The sequence below is a fragment of the Corvus hawaiiensis genome, chromosome 9 (assembly GCF_020740725.1).
Source record: "Corvus hawaiiensis isolate bCorHaw1 chromosome 9, bCorHaw1.pri.cur, whole genome shotgun sequence".
NCBI lineage: Eukaryota > Metazoa > Chordata > Aves > Passeriformes > Corvidae > Corvus > Corvus hawaiiensis.
In genome coordinates, this window is record NC_063221.1 from 18,845,130 (window position 1) to 18,860,608 (window position 15,479).

The following is a 15,479-nucleotide window of genomic DNA, read 5'->3' on the forward strand; positions in this document are numbered from 1 at the left end:
GGGCATGATGGGGTCTGTAGGCGGCAGGCGGCGGCAGTCCCCTCTGCAGCCGGGCCACCCGCGCACACCCCAGCCCAGGCACCGCCTCGGTGTTGTCTGCCGGGCAGTGCTGGGGCTGTCTCCAGCTGGGATCTAAGCGATTCGATGCTGTTTGTTAATATGAAGATTTGTATTTTGTATCTTTTATATTTAAGATGCATACAAATAATTTAGCTTGCCTTGCTGCAATGTAAAGCACAGGAGCCCCGGAGTATCTTTCTTTCTGTGCGGAGCACCCAATGCTGGTCCTTGGTGCCACTCCGAGGTCCATCCACCCCTTCTTACGGTAAGGAGGAGGGTTCCTTCTGTCTTCCGTTTCAATCTATACAGCCAGGAAGTTCCCTTTCTTAAAATGCCTGCTACTCTCCTTGTTTTGGTCTTGGCCTTGTTGTACCTTCTCCTTTTATACGAGTGTTCAGAGTGGTACTTGCAGCACGAATTAGGCAGCTGAAGACTGTACACAGTTATAGCCCGAGGTGTATCCTCTTGTCACGCAGCAATGCCAAAGGGATCATTTACGCAGTGCAGTGGGACTGGCACATACCCAAGGCAGGACTCCGTTTTCTTTGAAGTTCAGTTAATAACTTTAATAGCTTAATTGTGTATAAGTGGAATGACTTAAGCATATCCACTCTACCACTTGCTGCCCTACATAACTACAGTTCTGTGACCTGAAAAGGATTTTTGGGGCTGTTTTTTGTTTGTTTGGGGATTTTTTATGACGAGTGCGACACAGCCCTTTATATCATAAGCATTATTTCCCCTAGTGGAGAAGCCTAGGTCAATAAATCTGGAGCCGGCATTACCATCCTATAGGAAGTGTATTACAGTGTGGAGAGCCGCCCGTCACGTGCGGCAGGAGGGAGATGTACAGCGCAAGGTGTCAGAGGTCGCGTGTGCCGGTGTGCACGGCACGGCACGGCACAGCCCCGCATAGCCAAGCCTAGCCCGGCACGGCACAGCCGGCACAGCCCAGCCCAGGGGCCGGGGCGGGCTGGCGGAGGCCGCGGCTCCCCCGCCCAGCCAAGCGGAGCCGGGAGCGGCGGGCGGCTGCGGGCACCGGGCTGCGGGCACCGCGCTCCCACGGCCGCCCCCGCGGCAGCAGCAGCCCCCGGAGGCCGGGGAGCGGCAGGGCCGGCGCGGCAGGACCGGCGGCAGGTACGCTGGAGCCTTTAACAGCGGGGGAGAGGGGGCGGAGGGCGCGCCCTCGCCCCGCAGCCTTCGCCTTTGGGGTGCCACGGCAAAGGGGCGCCGAGCCCGGGGCGGGCAGCGGCTGCCGCGCTCCGGCCCGGCCGGGGCTGGCGACGCAGATGCGGCTGCGGGCAGCTCCCGCGCCAGCCCCTGTGCCATCCGCAAGGCTGCGGCAGCCCGTGGGTGTCGAGGGCCGCCTGCAGCGGCCGGGAAGGCGAGGGCGGCTGAGGGAAGGGTCCAGCCCCGCCCGGCCCGGCCCGGCCCGCAGCGACAGCCCCGACTGTGACCGCCCGGCTGCCGAGACCCCCGCCCGGATCGTGGGGGAGCACGGGGCTGCGCCTGCTGGAACGGCGCCTCATGCCCACCGTGAGGGCCAGAAGTGGGTTTGGGGTTTTTGGTTATTTTTTGGTTATGTTGTGTTTTGGGTTTGTTTTTTTTTTTTAAATCCAGCACATATATTGATAGGACTATTGCAGTGTCAGAGTAGGGCTTAATTTTAGAAATGCTGGATCAGCTGTAAGAAAGATGAGTGGAAATCACAGCATACTGTACTGTATCCTGCAGGACAATGGAAGTCTGATAAAACAGGAGCTGAACTTTTTAAAGCCTCTCTATGGGCCTGTTTTTACTGTTAAACTGCTGACTCAAAACTTTTCTTGCCTTCCCTGACAATTGGGGAAATTGAAGGTTTCAAATCACATCTGAAGCAGATTGTTGTTCTGCTGTGTGCAGCGGCTGCCGGAGGAAACTGGATGTGACTGGACATTTTTAAAAATCAATCTTGATGATGATTTTTTGTTTGTGCTATTTAAAAACTATTTTTCTGGAAATCAAAAATAAACTGATAAGGCATATCTTTATTGACAGCCTAGGCTGTCTTCTCTGTTCTTAATGTCACCAATCTTTTATCTGAAATAAATGTTCCTGGCTAACTCTTGAATATTTTATAAAGCCTTTATAAAATGTTTGGGAGTCAGTGAATTTAGTAACAGATCAAAATCTAAATATGCTGAATACTATGCAGAGTACTGTCTCAAAATGTGTTTATAAGGTTCTCATCTAATCTTTTCCCTTCATACTCAACTCAAATGTGAGCCTCTTTGGCTAATCACAGTTCAGTTACCTCTTGATCTTTTTGTTTGGTTCATCATCACTGTTGGTTTGCATTGGGTCTTTTATGGCAAAAGAAAAACACATCATCCTGCCAAATGACAAGTTAATGCTCTCAGGTAATTTATCTGAATTGCAATTTGTCATGCTTCATTTCCATTTCTAAGAGTGAACAATGCTAATAGTAACATACGAGAAAACAGCTGCCTCTCTTGAAAATTCCATTTCTTTCAGGGACTGGACATAGACGTGGGGGAAAATACTATCTACAGCAGTAGATAATTCTTCCAGAAGAGTGAGTGCTCATGAGAGGCTTTTGGTGCTCTTCTTGAGTCAGGATGTCTTGCATATAATGCTGTTGTTAAGTGAGAGAGGAAGATGTTTTCAGGAAGTCACCCTGTAATTCCAAATGGACAGAAATTCCACTATTAAATAAATGTCCTGGCAGCCTAGCTGCAAATTTAAGAACTTGCCCAAATTTTTCTTGGAGTTCTGCAGAATATGTGCAGTAGTATGAGAAAGGTCTGAAATTCAGTGTAAAGTGCAAGTGCCTTTCACAGAAGATAATGTCTTTGGAGTCCAGGTTGTCAGTGCAGACTGATCTAGTGCTACTATATTGATGCTTGCATGTTGTTCAACTGACAAGGACTGCTTTTCTTTTCAGAAATGGAAAATCCTGAAGTGGCTGTGAGCAGCTGCAGTGCTCATGATGATGAAAACCTTTGCAGCTACAAACGACACTCATCAGTATCACAGGAGGGGCTTTTGGAAGACCAGCTTAGAAGGAAGTTAAAATTTTTCTTCATGAACCCATGTGAGAAATTTTGGGCCCGGGGCAGAAAGCCTTGGAAACTTGGGATTCAGTTACTCAAAATAGTGATGGTTACAGTTCAGGTGAGTACCTATGGAAGCAGGGACTCAGCATGTGGGCAGTCACATGAATGCAGGTGACATGCTATTCATGGTGCAGTGCAGAGGAAGGGAAAGGATAGATTGCAAAATTATCTTATTTGCATATATGTAGCTTAGATCTCAGGTGGCATAATTTTCTCCTAAAACGATGGACTGAAAAAAAATAGCTTTCCAGCAGTACAGATGAAAGGAACCGTGTTTAAGGGCTCAACCACATCTGTTATCCCAATACTTGCTTCACTGTTGTGTTTGAGGGAAGGAAAAGTCACTTCTGTTTCAATATCACAGTGATAAGAACTGAAATTGGTGACTTTTTCATGATGTTCGCTTATATCTTGCATATGGCATACAAACTTTTGCACTGAAAAAAACCTCAGAAATTCTTCCTCACTGTTCCTCTCACCCACCTTGCACCACAGATTTCATATAACACATTTATCTGCTGCCCAAAACACAATTGCTTGTCTCAAAGTTCTGTGGTTAAGGCAGAAGAAGGTTTTTCATAAAACCTTTCTAATGCCTCAGATGATGATCCTTCAGAGTTGCCCACGTGATTTCCCCTTATGGTCGTGCCTGTGCTATGACAGTACATGTATAGAAAAGAATGTTTTCCATGGTTGCATGAATGATGGCAGAAACTGCAGAAATTAGTGTTCTCCTGCTGTGCATTTGGGAGCATGTTTGTGTCCCTTACTGCTCTGTGTTTAAATGTGCCGTCCTTCTCTGATTTCCATCTCTCCCATTTTGCACCTGAAAGTAAAATTTGATGATGGAAGAATCCAAATAAGAAAGAAACTAATGCTGATTTAGTATTTTCAGAGAAAATCTGCCCGTAAACAATTCAGTCTTAGCACTGTTGGTTTGCTGGTGTGTTCCTGTGTGCCGAGCACACTGAGCTTGCCTACAGAGCATTCCAGTATCTCTGTAACTGAGTTACCCTTATCCAAATCTGCATATCCAGTTTGCACCATGGCCATAAAACTAATCTGTAGACTACTGATTCAGACATCTCTGATGAGTTTCTTCACAATACACCTGACACGAGATTTGACACAATAGTCAAGAGAATTGTGAGCTCCCAGAAAGAATACATCATGTACTTCTAGAAACTTTTTCCAGTCTGGATAGTAGCTAACAGAGTTTTGTGCTCACTTTTCATGAATGGTTGCAATATATTTTTTTTACCAGCTTCAGGTATTATCCTGTTACAAGCAGAGCTTTGGTCAGTTATTCTCAAGCACTTTTCACTGAAACTTGATTGGGAGATCTTTGTTTTCCTGAGTTGTCCTCAATTTGCCTTTTGTGCACTGGAGTATGGACTTCAAAGTGGGGTCTTGTTAAGTCTAGTCCTGCCTTTTTGACTGAGGAACAATGATATTCCCCAAGGGGAAGTCAGTTGACGCCAGGCTGAACTAACAAAGCATGTGTAACAGTATATAGGGAGCTTGAACTTGAGATGGTATCATTTTCTTTGTAAAAATTCAAGTCCTTGGCCAAGATGCTGTAAGCATGTTAAAGGCACATACTCGAAACCCACTGTTTCCCTAAAGTCAAACTTTCATTTGGCTAGCTGTGAAATGGAGCAGCCTGCATGTAGTTGCCATGTCTACCAGTGAGACAAAACACTGGCTGTTCATAAGACAGGGTTCGTATATTAATCCAGAAGCCAACTTTGTCTTTGAAGAGGAAATATAAATGTCTTTTTCAGCTGGTGGTTTTTGGATTGAGCAATCAAATGGTGGTTGCCTTCAAAGAAGAGAACACTGTTGCATTCAAACATCTCTTCTTGAAAGGATATATGGACAGAATGGATGATACCTATGCTGTATACACACAAACAGATGTCTATGACCAGATATTCTTTGCAATAAACCAGGTAGGGATTGTTGCTGCAATATGTACAATATATATGATCTTTGCCTGGTACCTTTTCTTGAATTGAACTTCTGTGTCAATTGCTTAAGACTAAAGCATCAACTCATTTAGGTTTTCTGTCATTGCTGGAGCATTGTACTGTGGTGACATCATTAAAGCTAATCAGTGTACTAGTAAAAGTACTGTAAAAGTGTACACTAAAAGTACTCCTTGGATCTGAGCCAAAATTCTTTGCGAGTAACAAATTAGGCTTTCTAGTAAGGATTGTAAAGAGAAAAACATAATAAGCAATAAGGTATTTAGATCCAAATCCTGTACTAAGTGTTTTTGTCAAATATTTTAAAATATTTAACGACTCAGCTGTTGTGTGGTTTAGGTTTCACAGTTCTTTAGGTGACCTTTGAAATAAAAGAGATGGGTTATAACAGATCCAAACTCATCTGGGCTTGGTTTGTTTTGTTTTGGTTTTGTTTTTTTTTTCTCAGAGACAAACAGCTTTATTGCCATTTAAGTTGGTTTGTTTGTTCTGAACTTTAGTACCTCCAGTTGCCCAACATCTCTGTTGGAAATCATGCATATGAGAAGAGGGGAGAAGAAGAGACACCTCTGGCTGTCTGTCAGCAGTTCTACAAGCGAGGAATCATCTGTCCTGGAAACGACACCTTTGATATAGACCCAGAGATTGTGACTGGTGATGAGCCTAATCTATTTTATTGGTTCTTTGGGAGGAGGGACCCTATATTTTTGATAAATTCTTTAAAATACTTGACAGTACTGTGTAGTCTTATCACATAATTTGTATTGAATTTACTACCAGCCAAAACTGGTAAGAAAAGTACTGTGTAACAAACCTCTAGCCCTCACCTTCAATGTCTAATGCCACAAAGAAGTGATGAGCCTTTAGGACTGATGACCATCTAATACAAGTATTTGGGGCTAATTTTCAGGAGCGTTCCCTGTGAATTCATGATGAATAACTTGGCTGGTGTTCAAGGAAGCCAGTGTATTTGTCAGTTGGCTTCTCAGATGACTCCTCACTCAAGCATGCTATCTTGTCTGGTATAGCCAACAGCTCATAACAGCCTCGGGAGTGGGACAGGCAGATTACAGTTAAACAACCTGATAATCCATGAGATATTGTTGTGAGTCCTTATCCATTCCAGACTGCTTGTACATTGAGCCAACTACTTCGTTAGACAACACAACAATGGGAAAGCACAATTTGAATTTCACTCTGGATTTCCCCAGGTGAGGAGGAATGAGCACCTCCTGTGTTGGGGTACTGGTGTCTTTTCCCTGTGAAAGGCTAATCTGAAGCTCTGTTGCAGACTGGTGGCAGTGCAGCTCAGGTTCAATCTGAAGGCAATCAACCTCCAGACTGTTCGTCACCACGAGCTCCCCGACTGCTACGATTTCACTCTCAGGGTATGTGGAAGCCTGCCCTGTGTCCTTCTGTTCAAAACCAGAAACTAACTTGCTGGTTTACTGCACACAGTCAGCACAGATATTTTCTGAAGAGTGTTGAGTACTGCTGGGTCAGTGGTGCCAGATTACTCTGTTAGAGCTTAGTGTACTCTGTAAATAGCCAGCAGTTGTCACTGTGGAAAGTTAAGCTTTTAGTGCTCCTGATGTGGTCCTGAAGTACTTACTTGGCTTACAGCCACTTGTGCTCTAATCCACCTGAAGTATAATGAAAGTGTAAATCTCTTCTCTTTGGAAAGATGCTTCTGGGAAAGGTTGTTTTCAGATCATAGAGGAATGAGAATGTAGTTTAAAATAATTTCACCTAGTAACTAGTTGATCAAGCAATTTGTGGCAAGTACATGAAATACACCAGATTTGTCTTTCATTTTGACAGCATTTATTTGAAGATACTGGAATTACTTTATGCTTAAAAAAGTTTTGTAACTTCTCCCCTAGGAGAATTATTCTGCATTGTTATGCAGGCTTAGCAATACAGTGGGCTACATATGTAATTGTTTAACTTTATAAAGACATGCATGTTTTTTCTTTTTTTTTTTTTAAATACAGATTGTGTTTGATAATAAAGCACACAGTGGAAGAATTAAAATAAGTCTAGACAATGACATAGCGATCCGGGAATGTAAGGACTGGCATGTTTCTGGATCAAGTAAGTGACATAAATGTGTTCAAATTTTCATGCCAAAATTTTGGCCAGTAGCACAATGTATTTTAACCTTTCTCTTTATTAAAAGGTGAGGCACCATTGACATACCATCTCTAGTACATGCACTCTAACTCTGATTTTCTAAGAAATTGTTGTTCTTCAACCTCTGATCTGAAATCCTTGGAATCCAGCCACACCATTACTTTCTGTAGCAGTTCTCAAGGCTTGCACCATTGATAATGTCAAACCCAAATTTTTCCGTGCCTCACTGTAAATCCTTCTATCTTTCGCTATTGAACTTAAGCTGCTCATTTCTTAACGCAGGGTTGGAACTGTTCTAGCACCAGGCAATAGGACACACGATAGTGGTGGAAAATTGAAACTGATTTACTCTTATTTCAGGACTTAGCACCAGGAAAGATAAGGAAGCATTTTTGCTAAGGCTTGCTGGAGTGGAATGGTTAGAAACACTTCTTATTGTTGCTTAAATGCCATTTGCCCTGTATTTGGCTATGACTGGGGTGCACATTGTGGTAAATTTCTTATATAGTGACTCACAAGAGTGAGCCAACTTTGTTGGCAGCTATTTGGCCTGGTCAAAACATCATCTTTTTTCATTAGCAAAAATAATCTCTTTGATAGTCAGAAAGTTTCCAGGACTTTAGATTCTGCTGTGCAGTAGGATGACCTAGGTCCTTTTTTCTACTTTGGCACTTTCCCCGTTGCTATGCCTGTGTTAGGTAATGAAGAGCTGATAGTGAAAAAGGAGAATTGGTACTTTTTGTAAAGATCCAGGCTGAAATTGATTGGGGGGGTCGAACGAAGCGCATCCCAGGGCTCGGCACGCGGCGCTCTGGGCTCGCCGGCTGCCGTGCCAGCAGTGCCCAGCAGGCGGCGCTGCCGGCGCCGCCGCCGATCCCGCCGCACGGTCCGCGCCGGGGCCGCAGCGCCTCGGGCACTCGGAAACCGCCTCCCGGGATACCCGCCGCTGTGTTCTGGAATCCAGGGAAGGGTGCGAAGGTACTGGCTGCAGCTGCGCGATAACAGCTTGTTGCTGTTCTGCACTACATGGCAAAATCAACTTAAACGGCAGCAGTGTAACAAGGAAGCACTGGGCGGGCTTTTGCTGAGTAGTGCAGTTCGTGAAGTCAACTTGAACTTCAGCAGCCTATTTTGTAGAATTGGTGCATGTTCTTGCAAGTTTAGCACTTATTTGTATGATTTTCCCTTTTTTTCTCAAACCACCATTCTTTTAGCATTAAAAATCTAATCCTTATACTGTCTCACCTAGTTTCAGCTGTATGCTAAGTATAGAAACAAACAAAAAGATTCGGTGTAATGTTTAATGTTGGATGATCAAGAATGTGAATTTTAGTAACATAAGAGATGGAGAACTCATGTCTAATTCAATGTTGATCTTGGCTAGCTGAGCAGTAATACAAGTTATCTGCACTGCCACAGGATGGAAAAATTGATTGTCAAACACTGCTCTGAGAGAGAAGATACATATTATAAAGTTCCTAGGATTGTTTAAAATTTTTTTGAGAAGTTCTATCACTCCAAAGGCCATTTCAGTCCCTGTAAAATTATTAACTCTCACCTCTGATTCTGCAGGGTTGTAAGAAGCACCCACACTCTGGTATATTTTTGATGTGGTATCAACCCTCTGAAATTTACAGAAGTGGTATCTGTAGTGCAGATGCACTTGTGTCTCTTATGAAAATATGTCAAATAAACTTTTGGGGGAGAAAATGCTAAGATTTTTCTTAATTCTGTTGTATAAATATAGTTAATATCTTGATTTTTACTTCAATACTCAAGATAGTCAGCAAGATTAAATGCACTATAAACATGTGTATTTTTGTTCTTGCAGTACAGAAGAACACTCATTACATGATGATCTTCGATGCTTTTGTCATATTGACTTGTCTGGCTTCATTGATCCTTTGCACTCGATCAGTGATTAAAGGAATTTGGCTCCAAAGGGTGGGTATAACTCCTTCTTTGGAAAACCTTGTCTTGTGTAAGCCTGATTAACTGTTTTCTTTCCTCCTTTCCCCTAGGAATTTGTAAGCTTTTTCCTATATTATTATAAGAAAGAAGTATCTTTCAGTGATCAAATGGAATTTGTCAATGGATGGTACATCCTGATTATGGTTAGCGATGTCTTAACTATTGTTGGATCAACTCTAAAGATGGAGATACAAGCTAAGGTAAGCCTTTCACATGTCAGATGGAAGCAAAACTGTTTCTGTCTCACCTAGGTTTAAATCTCTCAGAGAACTTTAGGCTGGCTGCACTTGCTTCTGAGGGGCATGAAGTTTTAAAAACTCTGTCTTCTCCTCCAGAATTGCAACTCATGCATGCTGTTTCTAGTAGCAATATTTAAGACATCCAAATACCACTCTATATTGTAGTTCCAAATTATCTTTGCTCCCTCTGACTCTGAGAAATAAAATGAACTTAATCTCTGAAAGTTTGACTGTTGACTTCTTCCCTTCCTCATTTGTATTTGCTCATTTGATGGTTTTTTTCAAATTTAGCATCAAACTTTTGGAACTCTGTTTACAAGTGTTTAACTAGCACAGAGTCTCTCTCCTTAAACGTCTCTTTGCTGCTTTCCCAGCTCCTGTTTTCCAGCATGTACATAACAGTCAGCCACAGCAGGTTCTGGGCTTTCACTTTCTACAATAAAATTGATATGGACAAAACTCAAAACTTGTAAAACACTGTTTTGCAGAACTAGGGAAGAAAAATTATTATAATTTGCTAGCCTGAAGCACTCTGATATTCAGATAATATTGTTCTTCACAAAATCTGTAGCAGACTTTGAAGTGTGACATTGCAACACAGGGGACTTTGGACAGTAGTGATGAAAGGATGGGTCTGAAATCCATCTGCTGACAGCTTGACTATCACAAACACCCTGTACAAATTGTCTTACCGTAGGAGCTATAAACTCACTGAGAGTAGAAAGAAGTTGTGAGGAAGTTGGCTAAGATAAGAGATAGCTCCATCCTGCTTTGGGTGAAGCAAAGAAGAGAACAAGATTGGAATAAGATCTTGCATTTGGGGTTCCTGTATCTTATAAATACATCTATTTATATATATTTCTTTTCTAAAAGAGTATTTTACTAAAGCTCCTCTCTACAGGCACATTCACTTCATTTTGCAAGCCTTGTGGACCATAATAACAAGATCTTGTTCCATGTTACTGTATGAAAGTTGTTGAATAACAAATTCACATTACAGTAGCCTAAACTTGTTTCTTGTCAAGCTCTAAATGAATAATGCTGACAGAAAAGATTAGCCAATATCCACTGCCAATACCTATTATTTATATTTCATTCTTACGAGAATAAAACCAGAAAATAATGAAAACTTCTTATTCAAAGTAAGCTGTCACTATCCATTTCAGAGTGGAGCTGCAGTTCAGGAACAGAATATATGCTAACTTGGATGAAAACAGGCCAGTATGTATAGGTGGAAAAAACAGCAGAGTGCCAATAAAGATAAGTTCTGGTTAGAATTAATTAGAAGCTAATTAGTATTCTCCTTGATAGCTTTCTATACGTTATAGTTACCAAGTACCTAACAAGATCCTCCTGAATACGTATCTGAGCAATGCTGACAAGCCATGCTAATTTTTACAAACAGCTGTTCCTACATACTGGAAGAACCTTCTCTGCTCTGTGTCATGTCTACACTTTCCATTGGGATGCAGTGCAGAGATTCCTAAGATGCTCTGAGGAATCTGTCAATGCAGATTCCAGAAGCAGTTGATGCAAGTCTGGAAGCAGCATAAAAATGTTTGCAGTGTCACTGCAGATCTCAGTGAGCTGGGTACAGAGGGCGTGTCTCTGCTTCTGCAGTGCACCTGCACTCTTGGCCTTGCAAATAAAGCTTATCTTGTTAGAATCTGTTTTACAAACAGCCATGTGCTAAGGCATGTGAAATGAGTTGCACTTGAAAGTGTCCCTGCTCCTTGGTGGGACCTCTCTCTAATGTATATTGCCTCAAACGAATTTCTAATTGGGAGAGTTTGCCAAAGGAAAAATGTTTCTTAACCAATCTTTGTAGTAATGGGAGGCACAATTTAAAACCTGGTTGTTACAATAATTAATTTTTTTCCTTTCTTATTTTTTTGTTTCTTCTCTTGCTTTTTTTCAGAGTCTGACAAGTTATGATGTCTGCAGCATACTCTTAGGAATATCCACTATGCTTGTTTGGCTTGGAGTCATTCGCTACCTAGGTTTCTTTCAGAAGTATAATGTAAGGATCTCCTGAGATCTTCATATTGTTGGTATTTATTCTGTTTGTTGCTGTAAGAGGACTGGAAGAAGTATCTGGTTGAATTCTAACTGTTTGCATTGCTTTGTGCAGCTTCTCATCCTAACACTGCGAGCAGCATTACCCAATGTAATGAGGTTCTGCTGCTGTGCTGCTATGATCTACCTGGGCTATTGTTTCTGTGGATGGATTGTACTGGGACCATACCATGTGAAGGTGATGTACTGACCGTGAAAAAAGGCAACTTGAATAAAAGAATGAGAGATTACTACTGTTGTTTTCTAGTTCTCCATGTCAAGGCTTCCCTTAATGTAAAAATAGTGCATCTTCAACATGATGCTGCTCTGTTTGAGGAGTCTGACTTCTGTGACTCAACCAGACTTTCCTCAAGTTATGAAAGCTCCAAGTCAGAAGTGGAAGCTGCTGTGACTCCCAATCACATGCTGATATTTTAAGAAATAATTTCCATTTTGCAGAACGCTGGTATCAGACTAAAATCTTGGAGACATTATGCTTATCCCTCTTAAAAGAGAAATTTGCTTATCTGAATTGAATGTGCAGGTGTATAGGAGGTGACAAACTTTGCTTGTTCCTCGGATATTTTACTATTTGCACCTTGTCATCTCCTAGGTGTAGGAAGAGATCTGAGGTAGCCAGTCATCAGCTGTGTGTTTTTCATGTTGTGTACAGTCTTTGAGTCCAAATAAAGCAGTGACACATCCTTGTCTTCTTCCCTCCTCTCTAGTTTCGCACTCTGAACATGGTTTCTGAATGCCTTTTTTCATTGATCAATGGAGATGACATGTTTGCCACCTTTGCAGAAATGCAGCAGAAAAGTTACTTGGTTTGGTTATTCAGTAGGATTTACCTCTACTCCTTCATCAGCCTGTTCATCTATATGGTGCTGAGTCTCTTCATTGCGCTCATTACAGATACGTATGAAACAGTCAAGGTAAGCACAGACTGTTCATTTGGAAAAACAGTGCAAGGTTGGTGCTATCAAAACTCAAATCTCCCTCAATATTTTAACTCGCAGTGCATGCCAATCTAAAGAATAAACATAATGACTACTTTTGAGAGTGCGAAGTGATGACAGGACAGTTTTTAATCCCTCTCTACTTTGTTTTTCTCAAAGTCTCTCTGTTTCTCTTCTCCAATGGAAGCTAAATATCTACTAAAAAGCAGTATTTTCACGTTAGGTTCTGTGAATCTTCTAATTTCAGACTTGAGCAGTGTCTGAAAAGCAGTCTGGGGAGTTTGGGTTATTGTGGGTTTTAGCCTTGTTAAAGGTTTAACTAAGTATCAATTTTTAGCACTACCAGCAAGATGGCTTTCCAGAGACAGAACTTCAGAGATTTGTATCACAGTGCAAAGACTCACCAAACTCTGGGAAGTACAGGTTAGAGGAGGAAAGTTCTGCATCTCTCTTCTGTTGTTGTAACGGTATGTAACTATATTAAAATTATCTATTAAGGTATATGCAAAAGCAACACGCTACAAAATGTCCCTGGTACAATGTTCATGAAAAGTACTTAAATTTTGGGGGAAGCTGTTGGGGGGAAAACCCACGCAAAAGTTCCAAACTATTTCTAATGAACAGAGCACTTCAGCAAAATATCTGCAGCCAACAAATTTCTTGGAAGATGTGAGGGAATTTCCAAATTAAGAATCACTTAACATGTGAAGAATCATACAGGAAGTTAGATATATACACAGTAACTTGGGAACCCCATATGTGTGATGCATAAGCATTAACATTTCCTGTACTCAGTGAAACAGGCAGGACTTAGAGAACTCAGTGTTCTCTTACCCACTTTTTAATGACACCTCGTGCAGGTAACAGGCCTGAAACTTGTAGAGAAAATCAGCTTGTCAAGGTTTTAAGACAGCATGCAGTTTAAGATACTATCACAGCACTTGGAAAACATTGCCTAACTTCCATTATGGAGAGAAAATGCTTCAGTTATTTGAAGTTGTGTTTCTTCAGGAATATTGATTGCAGGATACATGGTTTATATTTAACCTGGCTGGCAGCAACTCTTGAGTCTTCCTTGCTGAAGAGCCTTTTGGTGGGGGAGCTGTAAAATATTTGCTGCTTGATTAAAAAGATCAAAGGTGTTTGCAACTCCTTGGTACTGGGCTTTTCTGGTGGGCTGTATTGTTATATGCCTGACAGAATATATTTATGAGAGGGAGGAGATGGGGACATCTTTTGGAGCAGGGAGATGACAGAGCCTGCTGTGAGCCATCCCCTATTCTGACCGAGTGTGTTACTGGAGATAAAAGTGTGGGATGAAGCAGAGCAGGGCATCTTGCTCTTGGGTAAAGGGTGTGGACATGTTAATATTTCCTTTTCTGCACACACCTCTCAGTTTAACCAGACAAGAAAGCCAGCATAAGGAGAGAGGGTGGGGATGTAATAATTTTGCTACTGAATGTGCATTGGTGATCAGGCATCCAGGAGACCAGTCTCATGTTCAAAATGTTTTCTGCTGGTTCATAGCAGTTTCTTATCAATGAATGTCAAATTAGTAATACTTCAGTTGCATTTTTAAGGCTCCTTGTACAGTGAAACTATTGTTTTGATGCATGTACCTGACAACTTCCCCCTCCTCTCTTATACAGGTTGTAGTGAACATATTTAATGGATTGTGGGGGCCTATCATGGAGGTTTTAAAGCAGCACACCCTTCAAGAACTGGACAATGGAGCTGGTGGAAAACCTTATCTCTGAAGACTTAGTTTGCTTTTCTCAAAAAGCAGTGTAAGCCTGTGGCAGAAGTTTATGCTAAACTTACAGACTTTTTGATTAGACACTCACTGATAGTTCAGGGGGCTTGGGGATGGTTTTTATTAGTTTTATTCTATTTGTTTCCTCAGTTAAATTGTGTTAGAATGCCAGGAGCATAAAAACCTGTCTGTGTTCAGAGACTTGGCTAAATTATAAGAGTAGAATATAAATGTAGTAACTTTGAACTATAAGTAAAACTAGTGCTGGACAATTTCAGCTTTGAACACCAACCTAGCCCTCAGTACTGCAGGCATTATCTGTCTATGGCTGACCTGTTATTGAATGAAAGCTCACTAGAGCCCTCACCATTTTTTGTTTATTTGCACTCACAGTAAAAATAAATACTATGAAATTTGGTGTAATTTGTTTCTGGAGTCATTACAGTGAGTTGATACACAAGCCATTCAAATATAGCTGAAAGCATAAAATTAATATTTCTTTCAACATAAGTACCACTGGAAGTAAGTGGTGGTCTGTTCTCAGAGAGGCTGGGATATGCCAGGCTGAACTGAAGTTTGAGGGATGAGTTGAGTGGAGAAATGTTCTCACATATCGAGCACTGGGCAGGATCAGTTACAGTCTTTAGCTTAACAGTGTTTGTATATTATGTTTTTAAAGGAAAAATCAGACAAAAGCACTTTCAAAATACCTATTTTTTTTAAATTTGAAATCTTTCTCTGGCATACAAGTCTGTAAACCTGAAGTCTAAACTAAGTTAAATACATAGGAGATATGTCTCTGGGAGTCATATCTCTCCACACGTTAGAAACTGGATGCTTCCTACCAACCTAATGACCTGCTGCTGTCAGTAGCTGTCTGAAACGTTAGCTCTTATAAAATTCAGTTTTGACAACTTAGTTTATACTCTTTGTTGATTGTGATACCATTTAATGGATGCCTTATTTTCTGCAGTCTATTCACTCTGGGAGCAGAATAGAAAACCGAAGGGAAGCATATTTTAGGGAACTTGCATTTGTGAGCAAGCTGTAGCTGTGTGTGACAATGTATAATGCTGCAGAGGACACTAAACATGTTCTGTCTGAATGCTTACACATTGTAATGTGCTACAATAAACACTTCCAGCTGCAGTAAGTATTGGGTGTGTCAGTATTCATCTTTACAGTAAATATGTTGCCAGCTTAAT

The 15,479-nt window shown here is 41.5% G+C and overlaps 1 protein-coding gene across 2 annotated transcripts; it reads left to right on the forward strand.

Annotated features, from left to right (window-relative positions):
- The first annotated feature begins 55 nt into the window (after positions 1-55).
- Positions 56-15,427, forward strand: MCOLN3 (mucolipin TRP cation channel 3). Of its 2 annotated transcripts, none has more exons than XM_048313216.1 (14): positions 56-325; positions 3,005-3,234; positions 4,961-5,128; positions 5,665-5,818; positions 6,291-6,375; positions 6,456-6,552; positions 7,159-7,258; positions 9,129-9,241; positions 9,319-9,468; positions 11,426-11,527; positions 11,639-11,761; positions 12,291-12,497; positions 12,859-12,988; positions 14,171-15,427. In XM_048313216.1, the coding sequence occupies exons 2-14, from the start codon at positions 3,007-3,009 to the stop codon at positions 14,188-14,190; spliced, it is 1,677 nt and encodes a 558-aa protein (XP_048169173.1). In that variant the 5' UTR covers positions 56-325; positions 3,005-3,006; the 3' UTR covers positions 14,191-15,427. The 2 variants fall into 2 exon arrangements, with proteins under 2 accessions (XP_048169173.1, XP_048169174.1); XM_048313217.1 differs by lacking the exon at positions 56-325 and adding an exon at positions 1,098-1,197.
- Positions 15,428-15,479: the final 52 nt, after the last annotated feature.